At 38.9% G+C, this 16333-nt stretch overlaps 1 protein-coding gene across 6 annotated transcripts in view; it reads left to right on the top strand.

Moving 5' to 3' along the window:
* cramp1 (cramped chromatin regulator homolog 1) overlaps positions 1–16333 on the top strand; it is a 71567-nt gene that overhangs the window by 27962 nt on the left and 27272 nt on the right. For all 6 annotated transcript variants that reach the window (XM_069905950.1, XM_069905952.1, XM_069905951.1 and 3 more), the window contains exons 7-12: positions 2525–2610; positions 5772–5895; positions 6959–7040; positions 8500–9816; positions 13269–13434; positions 15677–15867. In XM_069905950.1, coding sequence (XP_069762051.1) covers positions 2525–2610; positions 5772–5895; positions 6959–7040; positions 8500–9816; positions 13269–13434; positions 15677–15867 — 1966 coding nt within the window. The remainder of the gene's footprint in view (positions 1–2524; positions 2611–5771; positions 5896–6958; positions 7041–8499; positions 9817–13268; positions 13435–15676; positions 15868–16333) is intronic.

The following is a 16333-nucleotide window of genomic DNA, read 5'->3' as shown; positions in this document are numbered from 1 at the left end:
CTTTGGCAACTACTAGAGTGCCTCGGATGCCCCCCCAAAGTTCCTCAACATGGTTATCCAACTGCATGAAAACCAACAAGGTCGGGTCAGATACAGCAATGAGCTCTTTGAACCCTTCTCCATTAACAATGGCGTGAAGCAAGGCTGCGTTCTCGCTCCAACTCTCTTTTCAATCTTCTTCAGCATGATGCTGAAACAAGCCATGAAAGACTTCAACAATGAAGACGCTGTTTACATCTGGTACCGCACGGATGGCAGTCTCTTCATTCAATCTGAGGCACCTGCAAGCTCACACCAAGACACAAGAGCAACTTGTCGGTGAACTACTCTTTGCAGACGATGCTGCTTTAGTTGCCCATTCAGAGCCAGCTCTCCAGCGCTTGACATCCTGTTTTGCAGAAACTGCCAAAATGTTTGGCCTGGAAGTCAGCCTGAAGAAAACTGAAGTCCTCCATCAGCCAGCTCCCCACCATGACTACCAGCCCCCCCACCCCCCCCCACATCTCCATCGGGCACACAGAACTCAAAACGGTCAACTAGTTTACCTATCTTGGCTGCACCATTTCATCGGATGCAAGGATCGACAACGAGATAGACAACAGACTCGCCAAGGCAAATAGCGCCTTTGGAAGACTACACAAAAGAGTCTGGAAAAACAACCAACTGAAAAACCTCACAAAGATTAGCGTATACAGAGCTGTTGTCATACCCTGTTCGGCTCGGAATCATGGGTCCTCTACCGGCATCACCTACGGCTCCTAGAATGCTGCCATCAGCGTGGTCTCTGCTCCATCCTCAACATTCATTGGAGCGACTTCATCACCAACATCGAAGTACTCGAGATGGCAGAGGCCGACAGCATCGAATCCACGCTGCTGAAGATCCAACTGCGCTGGGTAGGTCACATCTCCAGAATGGAGGACCATCGCCCTCCCAAGATCATGTTATATGGCGAGCTCTCCACTGCCACCGAGACAGAGGTGGACCAAAGAAGAGGTACAAGGACTGCCTAAAGAAATCTCTTGGTGCCTGCCACATTGACCACTGCCAGTGGGCTGATATCGCCTCAAACCGCGCATCTTGGCGCCTCACAATTCGGCGGGCAGCAACCTCCTTTGAAGAAGACCGCAGAGCCCACCTCACTGACAAAAGACAAAGGAGGAAAAACCCAATCCCAACCAACCAATTTTCCCTTGCAACCCCTGCAACCGTGTCTGCCTGTCCCGCATCGGACTTGTCAGCCACAAACGAGCCTGCAGCTGACGTGGACATTACCCCTCCATTAATCTTCATCCGCGAAGCCAAGCCAAAGAAGAAGATGCACATAATGAAATGCTTTAGGGATGATACAGAAATTCTGATCTACTAGCAATTCAGATATGAAAGCACCAAGAATAATGCAGAATACTAAATGTTTATTTTTGTTGGGGAAGCCAGTTAGTAGGGCAACTGAAAAATTCATTAAGAGTCTAGGCAATGTTGCAATGTTTCTAGTATAACTTTGACAGTTAAAATTCTGAATAATTTGAAAAGAGTTGTACAGTTAATGGTGTAGAACTAACCAAAGTAGAAATTGAAATATTAGTGAATGATGATGCATTTAATGCCTTGTTTATTGCTAAAACTGCATACATCTGATTTTTAAATTTTTTCACACCTCCGGGTGGCATGGACTCAACGGCCGACGCCTCTTACCGTGCTGTATGTCTAAATTAAATTATTACTTATTAGCTGCAATAATTCCAGAAAATCAATTAGTGTGGTAAAACAATATTTCCAAAACCGTATAGTACAAGCTTTAATCCATGTTGCCCGAGTCAGACATATCCTGAACATTGTTTCATTTATAGTCATTAAGAAATTTTGCAACTTTGGGAAATAATGCAGAAGTGACCATAAAACTGTTTTATTTCTTCCCAAAGGCAGCTATGAGGAAAAGTTATATCTTTAAAAAAAAAAAATCCTGCACAGCCTTGTAAGTGAATGATGAGGGGCTTTCTAGAAATAAATAAACTACTGGATGGAATTAAAAAGGTTAATACCTTATACAATTTCAAAAACAAAAATATCCTCTCTCTAGAGGTAATTTAACTGTTCATAAAAGGAAATTCCAGGATGGTGTAAACTGAAAATTCACATGATCAACATGGAAAAGTGACAAAACTTTATTTTGTCTAGAAGAAGATTGGATGTGTTTCTGGAGGAATAATGAATGAGTTTGTATTGATGTTGTATCTAGATATAATGTTGTGGTGCATTGTGGTTCTGGTTTGTAAGATCTTGTGATTTAACCAATTTTCCAATCAAATTTGGCAGCCTATCTGAAATCACTGTAGTGAAAATCCTTGCTAATACTAAATTTCTCCAATTTGAAATAGATCTCCAACCAGGCTTTTTAATCACATTAATTTCATAGGGGCTGCCAAATTTGATTTAAAGATGACAGAAATTGTCAGGTCAATTGATAAGATTCTTTTGTCTTTCCTAAATTAAAACTATTTGATTTTTCTTTCCAATGTCTTAGGGCAACAACTGTGCGATACAAAGGTCGCAATCTGCGAATAAAAGCACCAATGTGCCGGGCTTTGAAAAAACTCTGCGATCCTGAAGGTGAGTTGCAGAAAGCTATCTAAGGTAAATTACATTTCCAAACGGCTGTTTTAAGAAGATGTTAATACCCATTAGAGCAAATATATTATCAAATATGGCCACCTGTTCACATGATCCAGAACGTGTGAATATAAAAATGGTTATTTTTTTCCTATTTATTTTGACTAGAATTTTGGCTTTTGTGTAAAGGGGATTTACAGCTGTTTGTGAAATAGTGAATACAGAATAATATCTTTCTTAATCAATTCTGATGTCCTCTGTCGTCAGATTTGCCTGGTAACCATTAAAAATAAATAAATTATTCAAAGCAACTTCTTCCAAGAATGCTAAAGCACAATCTTTTTTTCTTTTCTGCTGTTGTAGCTTTGTAATTGTAGGTACTTGACTGCATTTGTTAGTGACAACTCAGGTTTTTTTTTCCTGTTTCTCTTTATTAATGGAGAACATCTATAACATTAAATTACAAGATTGTAGTTCATGGTGTCTATTGAATTTTATCTGTGTAACTCATTTTCAAGGTGTTTATAGGTATTTTGTGTCAGTGAGATACAACCACCCTTGTTGAATAGGATGGTTGCCTTTGCTACACATTAGAATTTTTTTCTTTTTAATTACTTACATTTCATCAGTAATCCTACACTAGCTTGTAAGATTTGATTTGTGCCTGCCAGATGGGGATATGTCGGAAAACTGTATTTGAATGAAGTTGCAATAGAAACAGATTTTTCACTGGTTTTGTGGAGAGTCTTGAGCATGGTATGGGACGTGGAATTAAAATTATAGGAGGAATTTCAATTAAATAAGACTAGATAATAAGCTTGTTCTAGTAATGGCATCTTGGCTATTAACATTCACTGACAAAACTGCCAAATTATTGAAAATGACATGTAGGAAAGAAACTTTGCTCTATTTTATAATGTGATTATATCTATGGTTGGATTTTGAAATGAATGAACAAGTCGCTCAGTTTGTGCCAAGTATAAATCACCTTTTTAAAGAAAAATAATGGCATAGATGTAGAAGCAAAACAGATGTCATTGCCTCCATTGTGCTTGTTGCTAATGTACCACAATCTTGACAGGAGTGACCACCACACAGTCATTTTGGAAATAAAGTTTCCTCTGCATACTGAGAATACAGTTTGTCGTGCTGTGTAAAATTTTCATTGCACTAAGTAAAATGGATTCTGAACTCTCAAGTGGTTTGTTGATGGTCAGTTAGTTTGGTAGTTCACCATAAACATATCCTGGCTTATTTCTCAATGTCAGTTACTCTCTGGTGATCCTAGAAGTAATATTGAACATGTACAACATCATGTATGTTTTTTTTAAACACGCTTTTTAATCCAGATTTATTCAATTTTACTTAAATTTTCCATTTGTAATGATGGCATTTGAACATGCATCTGAGATTTCTGGATTAACAATAGAATAACTATACAGAGCTGGTCTCAAGCCTTACACAAGCTATCAATTTAATTCAGCCCACTGAAAATCAATATAAAAACTATAGGAAAAATCTGACAATGGTATATATTGGTGCTCCCATAGATCCACAGCCTGTCTCTACTTGTAGAATTGCTGCTAAAGGGAATTTTTATATTGCATGAAATAAGTGATTGCCAAAACTCTTGTTCTCTCCCTACTGCTGCTGTGCTATAAGCCTATCACCTTACCTACCCTCTCTGGTGCTTGTAGTTTTTCCACTGATGTGCATAGCTACGCCAGAAATCTGGCATAAATCTTGCTCTCAGTTGGTGCTCTCAAAGCTGTACATACACATGTGACTTGATGTGGAGCCTGAGGGCTGGAGCTAGGGAGGCTGGGACTACCAGTGCAGTCGTTCAATGCTGTCTCCTTCTGGCATGGTGAGTATGGCCCATTGTTGAGGACCATCAAATCGACTGGTAGGTGAAAAGAGGCCCACAGTGTGGCCAATCTATGAACATGTGAAATAGCTAATGGCATTTCTAAGCTGCTCCTGTCTGTGCTGAGCTACCTCTCTGCTTGTCCCAGCCCTCACAGCAATCTCTCCATTCAGGGTTTACTTAGTGCTGCCAGGGCAGTGTGTCGTGCTAGGGGCGCAGGGTAAAAGCAGGGAGTAAAGGGATTTTTCAGCATACTCAAAGATGGACTGAAGGGCAAACACTAACAATTTGGCATTCTGCAAAGTACCTCTTAAATAATTATGAAAAGAATCAGTAATCTCTACGTGTACTGATTCTTTTTCTTTGCGCTTATAATTCCATTTCATCTTCGAAATTTGTACATCTATTTTTACTTTTGCTTATACAAAGTTATCATTTTTATTCTAACTGCCTCATTAGTGATACAGAATCTGACACGGGTTTTATTTGGTTAATTAGAGAATAGCATCACCGTGACTGAATTGTTTTATTTTTTTTTAAACTCTTTATCAAACTTTTTTTTCACCATTGCCCTTTTCTTTTCACTTTGGCAAATCTTTTTTCTCAGGTTTCTCTCTAGTTTTATTTCCCCTTTGAGAATAAGTGGTGACAAAATAAAGCCCCTCTACTGCTATTTGAATTTGGAGAACGGTTATGAAGAAATTATGACTGTTGTCAACTGTCCCAATCCTAGTCTCTGGAACCTCAACTATCCCCTTCATTTGCTGTATATATATTTAATTTCCTGATACTCTTCACTCCAATTGTCAGCTTCATAAATATTTCTTCAAACTATATACTTAATCTTTGGATCTTTTTTATTTTGCAGTGATTCATCCCCATGCTCTCTCTTCCAGTCAGAATTATTGGCAGAGTACATGCATGACATCGCATACAACTCTAAGATTCTTTTTCTGTGGGCAAGGCAGAATTACCACTTTTTAATAGTCCAAAAAAACCGTACACCCAATATACATGTAAACAAATAAAGCAAACCGATAACTAATGTAAGCAAACTGATTGTGCACTACAGATTTTTTTTAAATCAAGAAAGGGCACAAGTAAGAGTCCTTGATGAGTTTGTTGTTGAGCCAGATGGTGGAGGGAGAGCAGCTGTTCCTGAACCTAGCAGTGGAAGACGAGTGGTTAGAACCCCCACCCCCATATTCAATCTGCTCCCCTCAGTAGTTTCTCCATTTCTGTGACTGGCAGCCTTGGTGATTGCGTTTTTTTTTTCCAATTTTATTATTCTCAGGGATTAGTGATGAAGAGGATCAGAAACCTGTTAGACTTCCTGTGAAAGTGCTCCTTGAATTAATGCCACGCAGTAACTATACCTGGGCAAGAGTTCAGAGTTTGGCACAGAATCCTCGACTACGGTACAGACTAAATCCATAATTCATTCCTTTCTTTTGCTGACCAACAGTTGAGATGGTGTTCCCCTGATGTAACATTTGTGATTTTGTAGTTTCACCTCTTCTATAGATCGTACTAACTGAATATCTACAGTATTTTGTATGAATAATTAATACATGGCTAGTGTCTTTGGGTAATCGAGACATTTTTCATTTACATTTGGTGGATGAGGGGCGTAATATTGTTAAAATTGTACCAAATGGGAGAAATGACATTTAGGTGTGGGTACATGGACTTCTAAACAAATCATTCAAAGGTGGTGTGGACTATTTACTTTTATGAATGCTATAATATTAAACCTACTGGATGTTTGCAAAGCTTGTTAATATCGAGTGTTAAGTTTTTATTGAATTATACCATTTGATTTGGAGCAACAGTTCTCAATCTCCTTTTCAGCCCCCAGACTACTCAACTATTCCTTTACTTACCACAGACCACTAGTGGTAAACTCAAGCCCCCTCCCAAGACCACTGGGATTTTTGGTTTGTATTGGTGTATCTTGTGGACCAAATTTACAGATGCCACAAGGGGGTCTGGACTCTCTTTCTCCCCCCCACCCCACCTGCCTCCTCATCAAGGCTGCTAGCACCTAATCAAGCCCATGGATTGTAACCTTCACAGGTTGAGAAATGTTGCTATAGAGTATTCCTTCATCAATGACCAATAGAAAACTTGCACTTTTGTATGTGTATTAGTTTCAATGGAAGAATAAAGTGAACAGACTTCAAATTATCTGCAAGTTATTCTGCTTTGGAAATCTCCTCCTTTCTGATTCCATAACTCCTTGTGATTGAACAACATGAATATTCCATGTACAAAGTGATGGTGAAAATTCCACATTCATCCCCTTCCATGATCATTAAGAAGTTAAAATTGTTTTTTGAGCTCTGCTGGAAGCTGACAGTAGCATTTGTGAACTGAATGGTAACCTATATTTTCAGTCCCTGATTTTAAATACCTGATTTATAAAATGCAAAATAATATTCTTATTAGTAATATGATAGACTGGATTTTATTCCCTTGCAGGATGATGGTGGAACTACATCGGAAAGTTTCCAGCCTCATTGATTTCCTCAAACACAAATGGGCTTTGCAGGAATTTAGAATTGTATCCTTTATAACTTGAAGCAAATAAGAAAGCATTAGCGACCAATTTTATCAGTGAATTTCAGGCAGGCAGTTGACAAAGCAATCTTATTGCTTGGCAGATATCCTTAATGAAATATTCAAACTAAATTATTTGTGGAACCTTGTTCGCATAGTGGTGAGTTGGAAATACTCTATCTGTACAGCTCAGAGACACATCTATGGAACAACTTTGAAGTAGAAAGGCAGCTTAGGATTTTGGAGACTTGAAAGGACCTTTTGTATTCTTCTTGATCCACAGAAAACAACTTTTGCTGGATTTGTGTGAAGTCTAGATATATTTTATCACTACTTTGAGAACCATTGAGTGGTCATGGATAGTCAGGATGGCTTTATGGGGAGGTCCTGAATTTTTCAAGATGGTACCCATCTGTCAAAGAAGGTAGTTCAGGGAACATGGACTTTGACGGGATCCCACATGGTCAAATGGCTCCCAGCTCAAGAACCTCTTTGATCTGGGCAGTTTGGTAAAATGAATTTGAAATTGGCTTGATGATACTAGGAAGGGTGTGATAATAGATATTGCTTTTGTGATTGGAAGTTTGTGACCAGTGGTGTAACACGAGGATTAATGTGGAGACTCTTGCTGTATATTATGTATGATCTGAATGTAGAAGATGTAATTAATAAATCTGACTAAAAATTGCTGGTAACGAAGACGCTAGTCTTCAATTAATTGATGTTGATGTGGGAAGTGAAATGACAGTATTTAATTCTGCAAAGTATGCAAAGATGTACTTTGGGACAATTCATGAGCCCTGGATATTGTGATTGAAGTAAAAACACCATGCTGGAGAAACTCAGCAGGTCAAATAGTGTAATTTATATGGCAAAGTAAAGATACATAACCAATGTTTCGGGTTTGAGGCCTTCATCAAGGTCCAAGATGTATATTTCAATCAAGGTATATACCTTGATGAAGGGATCAAGCCCGAAACATTGGTTATGTATCTTTATCTTTGCCCTATACTCTTTGACCTGCTGAGTTTCTCCAGCATTGCAATTTACTTGATATTTTCTATATTCTCCAGGATTCGGCGAAGTGAGTGATGAAAATGCTCAAGGGTCCCTGAAGAGAGTGGTAGTGGTAAATAAGGTGGTTAAGAAGGTGCATGGAAGACTTGGCTTCTTTTGTTGCTGCTACGCAGAAGAGTAAGATGTAACTGGTTGAATTAGTGTGTGCCCTTCTGCCCACCATACCACGAGGAAAGATGTAATTAGAATAGAGTGAGGGTCGGGGGGGGTAAAGCATTCCCGCTTTGAGAAATGACTGGATAGGCTTTGATTTATTTTCTTTGGAATGGAGAAAGCTGAGAAGTGATGTAACGTGACCAGGCGAAAATGATGGGTAAATGCACAGTTCATTCAAGTTCTTCATTTCGCATCTCTCTTGTTTTGCCCTTTAATGTATTTGTTTTCAGCGCAAATCATTGGAAGAACGTCAGCAAGATTCAGGATACAGTGAATCCAGGATTGTGGGATCTGAGGAGAAAACAGAACTCCATCTCTACCCTGCAGAGAACTGTACTTTAACTGTCCTGCCTGGAGTGGCAAAGGTGGTTCACTCCAAAGCCTGCTGCACCGTGCACTGGTTGGAAACAGGAAGGTGCAGACAGAACATAAAGGATATTCATTTACTCCCACCAGCACCGATATTAGCAAAGGTCCCTGTTACAAAGGATATGAATATTTCACTCAATCAAGGAACTCCAAGCACCACGAAAGGGCAGGCAAAACCAATTCGAAGCACCACAGATGGGCGAACTGGTCTCAAGATGGCTACGTTGACGGCTGGTGAAGGATCACAAAGTACTGAAGAGGAAATGCCTTCTCTGGAAGGGAACTCTGCTGTAGAAACCGTCTCCCAACTGGAAAGTCCAAAAGCAGAGGAAATATTTGATGTGGGAGTCCAAGAATTGGGGGAAAATGGAGAACATGTGCTAAGTTCACCCAAATCTAACTCCGACGCTTCCACGGAAGAATGCAGTGGTAATGAGGTACTTTTAATGGAGTCCCCAGAACCAACTACCACCACTGAGCTCTGTGTTTGTGGGGGAGTGGTGAACGCCGATGAGTTATCCTCCTTGGACCCAGCTCCTCACAACCCAAAGCCTTGTCAGAACTCAGTAACTGCAGAAAGGTGTGTGTGTCAGGATAAATCATCTGAAAAGGGCATTGCGGCTTCGGGCATAAGTGGATTTTTTAATGATTCCAATGCGATGGTTTCTGAAACGATAGAAGTTGTGGAATCCAATGTTGAACAATTAGCAGCTTCAGGGCCACAATTACCTACTGAAACCACTTCGCTATTGTCAAATTCAACTGCAGCAGATGATGGTGATAATACGATCTTGCCAGCTATAAGCTCTGATGAACAACCAGTGGGGTGCACGGATGAGATGTCTGACACTGAATGCCTACGGCAGATCGTGAATACTAGTTCACCCTCTCAGGGGCAACCTAATGGTGCCAGCATTGCTCCAAAACCACTGAAGGAGGGTACTGCCCACTTCGCTCAACAAGTGTTGGAGGATGGCTGGAATCCACGAACCTCTGAGAATTTAACGTTGGCTGAATTGTACCTCATGCTCGGGAAACCTAGCAAATTGCAACTTGAATATGATTGGGTGCAGACCCAGCAGAATAATGCAGAGGAATCCGAGAGGACAAAGGGTACAAGTCAGAGGTTACTGAAGTGCTTGCTGCAAATTATCGCCACTGAAGTGAATCCTAAATCTGTGAGTACATTAGTCAAGTGGGTAAGAGTGAAATGAATAGCTTCCGCTAAATGATTTCAATTCGGATGGTATTGGGGAAAAATATTGAAAACTATTTGATGTTACGTTTAATTTTGACTTTCAAAAAATTTGCAGAAACCAAGGCCATCATAATGATATGGCGTATAATGTTCAGACAGGAAAGTGGTATTGAGATAATAGGTCATTGGTGATCTTATTGAATGGTGGAGAAGAACCAATGAATCACTGTTGACTGTTTGTTGTGTTCTTGTAGGTGGTCACTGATCTTGTTTTACCTGTTTACAAAATTTGTATAAACTGTTGATCAAGTGCATGAAGCAGAATGATCTACTGGGGGCCTTAACTGAGTTGCTTTAGCATGACTCCTTAGACACGCATTAACAATTTTCATAAGAGACCAAATGGAGGTGATTTATAAATCAACATGTGTGGTTGTTTCAAAGAGTATTATTCTTTGGTGGCAGGTTTTCTAAATCCTAAAAATTGGCAAAGTTTGGAGCTGAGGACTTCAATTTTTTTTTTAATTTCCATTAGTCAAGGGAAATATTTTCAAAATCTATGATGATACGTTGGTGTTTCAGTAAAATCGCTGCACTTGTTGCAACTAAAAATAGTTTTTTTTAAAGATGTTAGTGTTCCTAAATTCTTGTATAATTTATCAAATTTCAATTCAGATGGTATTGGAAAATATTTTGAAAACTACTTGATGTAACTTTTGATTTTGACTTTCAAAAAATATGCAGAAACCAAGAACATAATGATAAGGCGTATAATGTTCATACAGGAAAGCAGTATTGAGCTCATTGGTCATTTGTGAGGCACTGCTGCTATTGCAGAGCCTCGATAAGTGGTCCACTTGGATGACATCCTGTCCAACAGTAAAATGTAAAATACAAATCTCAATTCTCTTAAATCTTAGAAAAATTACTGTTTAAATGTGGCTTGTCCTTGTACATTAAACTGCCAGGATCCCATCCGATGATTTAAAAAAAAACATCATCTTAAAGGTTCGGCTTTAGTGACATTTCACATTATTTCACCTTGGTGAAGAAAATCAGTATTGCAATGGTCCTGTGGGGTTCTAATTATTTACACTATTCTTGGTCCTGGAATGTGAACACCCTCATATATATTCTGTAACTGCCTTCTGGGCAATGGTCTCATTGCTGGTATGCAGTAAATTGCCAAAGTAATATGCAGAAGCTAGATGGGCTGAATTGGGCAGTGATGCCACTTAGTTTAGAGGTGTGCAACTCAGGGCTTCACCTTGGTTTGGCACCTTGAGCACCTGGATCCGACAATTGCTGAATCTGCAAGTAGATTTTTTCTTCCTCTTCTATTTGGCAGCAAAGCTTTCCACAGCTTGGAGTTTTCAGTGGAAACAAGCTTAAGCTTGCAGCTTCAACCTCTCTAATCCCAGCCCATACAGGCACCATTGCCTTGCACCAAGCCATGCATTGGAGAGATCATGTTCACTGTTTATTGTAGCAGACATGCTAGTGGAGGACAGACCTCCCTCATTCATATTACTGGCATAGTAGCTAAGAGGGAAGGGGTTTGTGTCAATTTCTCAGTACAGCAGCTCTGTCGGTAATGCCTTGATGAACATATAAAGCATTATGCACCCTCTCCAGTGCTGATTACCTTAATGCTTTCATTCCTGGGAATCTTTAGTGCCAAACAAGGTACTGGTGTGCAGTACCGATGGAAATAAAAGACAATTACTTTGGTAACAGTAATGAAGAAAGTACTGTAATATTTTTATGAAATCTTTCAGAATTTTGTGCATTTTTAAGATTGAAGCTGTCATGATCACCATTCACTTTCAGAACAGAAGCTTGATGTGTTTTTATCTGTACACATCTAAAAAATATTGGCATAATTTGACACATTGTTTGCTTAATGAAATGTTTGTCATTTAAGTTTAAACTGTTAAATTCATTGACCAATAATTCAACAGGATAGTCTGGGGCTGTTCTCCCTGGAGTGAAGGAGGCTGAGCTGTGACTTTAGAGGTTCAATAATACATGAGGGTCATAGACAAGACCACACTCTCTTCCCCAGGGTAGGGGAGTCTAAAACTAGAGAGTGTAGATTTAAGGTGAGTGTGGAAAGTTTTAAAGAGAAACTGAGAGGCATGTTTTCCACACGGAGGATGATGGATTTGTGGAAGTGGTAGAGACAGACACAGTTACATTTAAAAGTTTGGATTTGTTCATGGATAAGAAAGATTTAGAGCGATGTGTAGGCAAATGGGACTAGTTCTTGTAACCACCTTGCTCGGCATGGATGATTTAGGCTGAATGGCCTGGTTCAGTGCTGAATAATTCTGACTTTAAATTATTAGTTAACATTCCAGTAATGAGGTATAATAAATGTGTAAAGGTCATTTTGTAAAAAGCTTGAAGATCAGAAACATTCTATCAGAACATAGAGGGGAAATAAAAATTGTTCAAAATTATTCAGATGACCCTCATTTTTGTTTAAATGTGAAGTAGTAGCTGGGATATTTTGAGATTTCTTTTATTGTCATCTAATAATACAGAAAATGTAATATTACACAGATTTTCTTTTTGCCTGCCCTCAGGCAAACAAAGGGTTGCCATTACTATCGCCCAGAATCCCTTACAGTAAAAGAAAGAGAAGCAAAGGAGATTTCTTCTGAAACACTCAGCATCTATGGATTCACCACCAGTACTCCCGCAGTCTCTGCAGCGTGCAGAACTCCATTAGCAACCCAACCTCCAGAACCAAACCTTTAATACAATCAGGAAGCTTTCAGCACCCGAGGCCCTTTGGCAGAATTTCCTTCCCTCGCCACCCTCTTGAATCCTAGTTCCAATGAAACAATCACCTGCAGCCTGTGTGGGTCCTTTGATGGCAAGTCACCCGCAGCCTTTGTGAGTCGGCTGCTGAGCCTGTCGCTTCCATGATCACCGTTCTGTAGGATTGTCTCCTATGCTTCTCCTTTTCAACGCGAGTGTTCTCCCTGTTTCTGGTACTATCTGCTGGTCTGCAATTCCTCGTGGTAGCTACCCAGCACAGGGACAGCCATCTTGGTCACAGACCATGCAGTTGCAGGATTTTTAAAAAAAACAACATCCCTGCAACCAGAGAACTTGGAAGAAGGAGAAGTGAGATTGAACTGTGAACCAAAGAACATTTCTTGAATTTGCACACACACATAGTGAACCGGTGCGGACTCGAAAGGCCAACATGGACTGTTTCCGCTCCGTAAATGGTTAACTCCTTTATCAGCCGATGACATTGAGACTGGGCAGGAGGACTCTGTGGGGTAGTCCCCACCCTTCCAGGTCGACACCAATGGCAGCACTGCTGTTATGGCAGTTCAAGCAGCGCCACCATTTTTTAAATAAAGTTTTGCAAGAATTAACTTCTGCTCTCTCATGTATGTCTCTTCTAATATTTAGAGTCTAGATTCTAGTTCTGTGGCAGCATCTCCAATGAAGTCAAACCATGAAGACCAGATGCACTCTCCACCAGGAAAAGTGATTACTCTTGCACGTAGTCCTGGTTGTGTCCGAAATACTCCAGCAATTCGAACTAACAAAACGATTAATCCGACCAATGCTTCAGGTTAGTGCACTGTCCAAGGAATGGTGAAAGGGAGAATGTGCAGACTCCACACGGATAGCATCAGAGGTCAGAACTGAACCTTGGTTGCTGAAGCAGGGAGAAAATAGGTCTACTAATTGGACTACTGTATATTTGAGTTATTTCTTTTTCAATAATACTTTGAGCTAATTGATTCAAGTAAAATTGGTAGAGTTTTATACAATCGTGGTAAAAAAAATCTTTTAAATATTTTTAATTAAAATGGTGGTTTATTTTCTGTCCAGGTTGTAATTTTTTTCTTTAATCTCCACTTGTTTAACCTAAATTTTAACAGCACTTGTAAATGAACATGACTGAAAGGTCTTGTATTGTACATTTTGTTCAGACCTGTAAGAATTCTGATCCAGTAAATGATATGTCATGACAAGATTTTATTTTTTCTTGTCTTTAATCTTGTATTCTAAAGCAATATTTGCAGTAAAAATGTGTTGTGATGTCTTTGACATGTACACTGTACGATGTACTTATACCCAAATTCTTGCTTGCTGCAGCTGAGGAGGTACTTGTTTATTTTTTTTTAATTATAATAATTCACTAATTTAATTAAATTAAGAGACAATAAATGTATAAGATAACTAAACGTTCACAGTAATCCTAGGTGAAGTTCAAGAGTTTGATGGTTATTGGAAAGAAACTGTTCTTGAACCTTGTGCTGGTTTTCTGGCCTTTGTACCTTCTGCCTGACAGTTGCAATGAGAAAAGGTTGTGACAAGGATGATCAGGATCTTTCATAGTATTAGCTGCCTTCTTGAGGCAGCTGCTTAATGTAAATGTCTGCAATAGATCAATAGATCAGAGATCAGAACCTGTAATGGAATTGGCTCTGTTTGCTGCCTTTTGCATTTTTGGGCACTTGTATTACCCAACCAGGCTGTGATACAACTGGTCAGTATACTTTCCATTGTGCACCTATAGAAGCTTAATGGAGTATCTGATGACATGAGAAATCTCCTTGGACACCTTAGACAGTAGAGGTGTTAGTATGCCTTCTTCACGGTTGCCTCAATGTGCTGACTCCCAGAAAGGTCTTCAAAGAACTTGATGGTTCTGGTGCTCTCCACCTCCTTCCCATCAATGCAGACAGATTCTAGATTCCTCAGCCTCTCCTCTGTAATTCAACAATTAGCTCCTTGATCAAGGCAACATTTTGAGAGCAAAATTGTATAAGCAGTACCTTTCAAATAAATTTAATGACGTTGGGAAATGGACAGCAATTGATATGCGCAGTGGTATAAACAGAACTAAAAATGAGCAGGTCATGATAGAACTAAGAAATTCAGCATTCTTCTATGCTTTCACTGAACAATTGACAGTAATGTTTAGAGGAATATTAAGCACCTCAACAATGTTCAAAATTATAAAGTGAATATTGTAAAATAATGGCAGCAATAAGAAATTTCTCCTTTTCATTATTGTTCCTGACAATAAATTCTGAATCTGAAAATAGTCGTAAATAAATCGATCATAATTGTGAAAACTGCATCCACATGGGATAATATTGGCGATTTTTATTTATTTTTTTTTAATAATTTACCAGTACGTCTGTTTCTTCAAATGTTAGACAAAAAATATAGGATGAACTGCATTATTTATGTTGGCTTAATTAGCCAACAGAAGACCAATTTTGATGCCCTAATCAGAAATTAATTCAGTTCACTGAAATTGATATCTAAAATGACTGAATTCATTGGCCACTGAGCATGAGAGCATCTTGTCTTTAGTGCTGAAGACCAACATTCCAGAATGACAAGATCTTTGACCTGGTCCTGCATGTGAACAATATTGACATGTATCTGACAATGTGGAAAATGTTTCTGCTTTGTCCTGTTTACCCCAAGAACAAGTCAAATGCAACCAATGCCATCCCATCGGACCACACCCAGTCACAGCAAAATAACTGATGGATTCATCATCAGTATTATCAAATGTAAATCACCAAATATTTGGAATGTTTGTCCTAAATTATAAACACCTATTATTTTCTGCTTGGTAACTTGTTGATCATTAGTGAGTATTTTGGACTACAGAAGTCTACAAACAATGGGTGCTCATGCACATTAAGTTGATTGCAAAATCATCAACAAAATAACTGATGGATGCAAAATTGTGCTAATTGATTAACGCTGTGTAGAAAAAGTATTTGAATCATGCAAATCAAAATGAGTCAATTTCTACATAGAAATTATTAATTACTTTTGTTTAGGAATGCGCAATGCACAGAAAACATTGATGGTGCCGTACTCATCGAGCACCTCAGGAAAGCCAAGCAGCGATGCAGATAGTGGAGTATTTGCAGTTCCTACAATTTTGCCTCCTAACAGCAGGCATAACAAGCTGTATTCACCCAGCAAAGAGAGTGAGCTGACATTCCGACAGCAATTGGATACTTTCAGCGTAAGTTGAACTTGTGATTGATAATGTGGAAGAGACAATATTGGCGGAGTATTGAAGGGTGTGAATATAATGGATACATTAATCTGTAGATTCTTAAATATGACACTGTTACAAATGGTCACAGCGTTACTGAACAGTTTTGTGTAAGTTGTGACTCGTGAAATCCGATGAATTGCCTTCATTGCTAAATAATGGTGTCCGGTGTAGAATATTTTTAAATTAATGGATTTGAATTTTTCAATTTCAATTAAATTGGCCACTATTAACTTCTCTAGGAATATAACTGAAGTATATCAACACACAGACAAATATTGGAATAATTTTGTTCATTTGAGTGTTTAATAGCTTATTTTGAAATTCTATAAAGCAACTAGCTTGCATGTTATTAATGAGTTTGTTGGCAGCAATCTACAGTTTTTCACAAAAAATGTGAATGTTAATGGTTTGTATGAATAATTCAGTCAGG

This window comes from Narcine bancroftii, chromosome 12 (assembly GCF_036971445.1).
Source record: "Narcine bancroftii isolate sNarBan1 chromosome 12, sNarBan1.hap1, whole genome shotgun sequence".
Taxonomy (NCBI): Eukaryota; Metazoa; Chordata; class Chondrichthyes; order Torpediniformes; family Narcinidae; genus Narcine; species Narcine bancroftii.
This window is presented reverse-complemented; position numbering and strand designations above follow the sequence as displayed.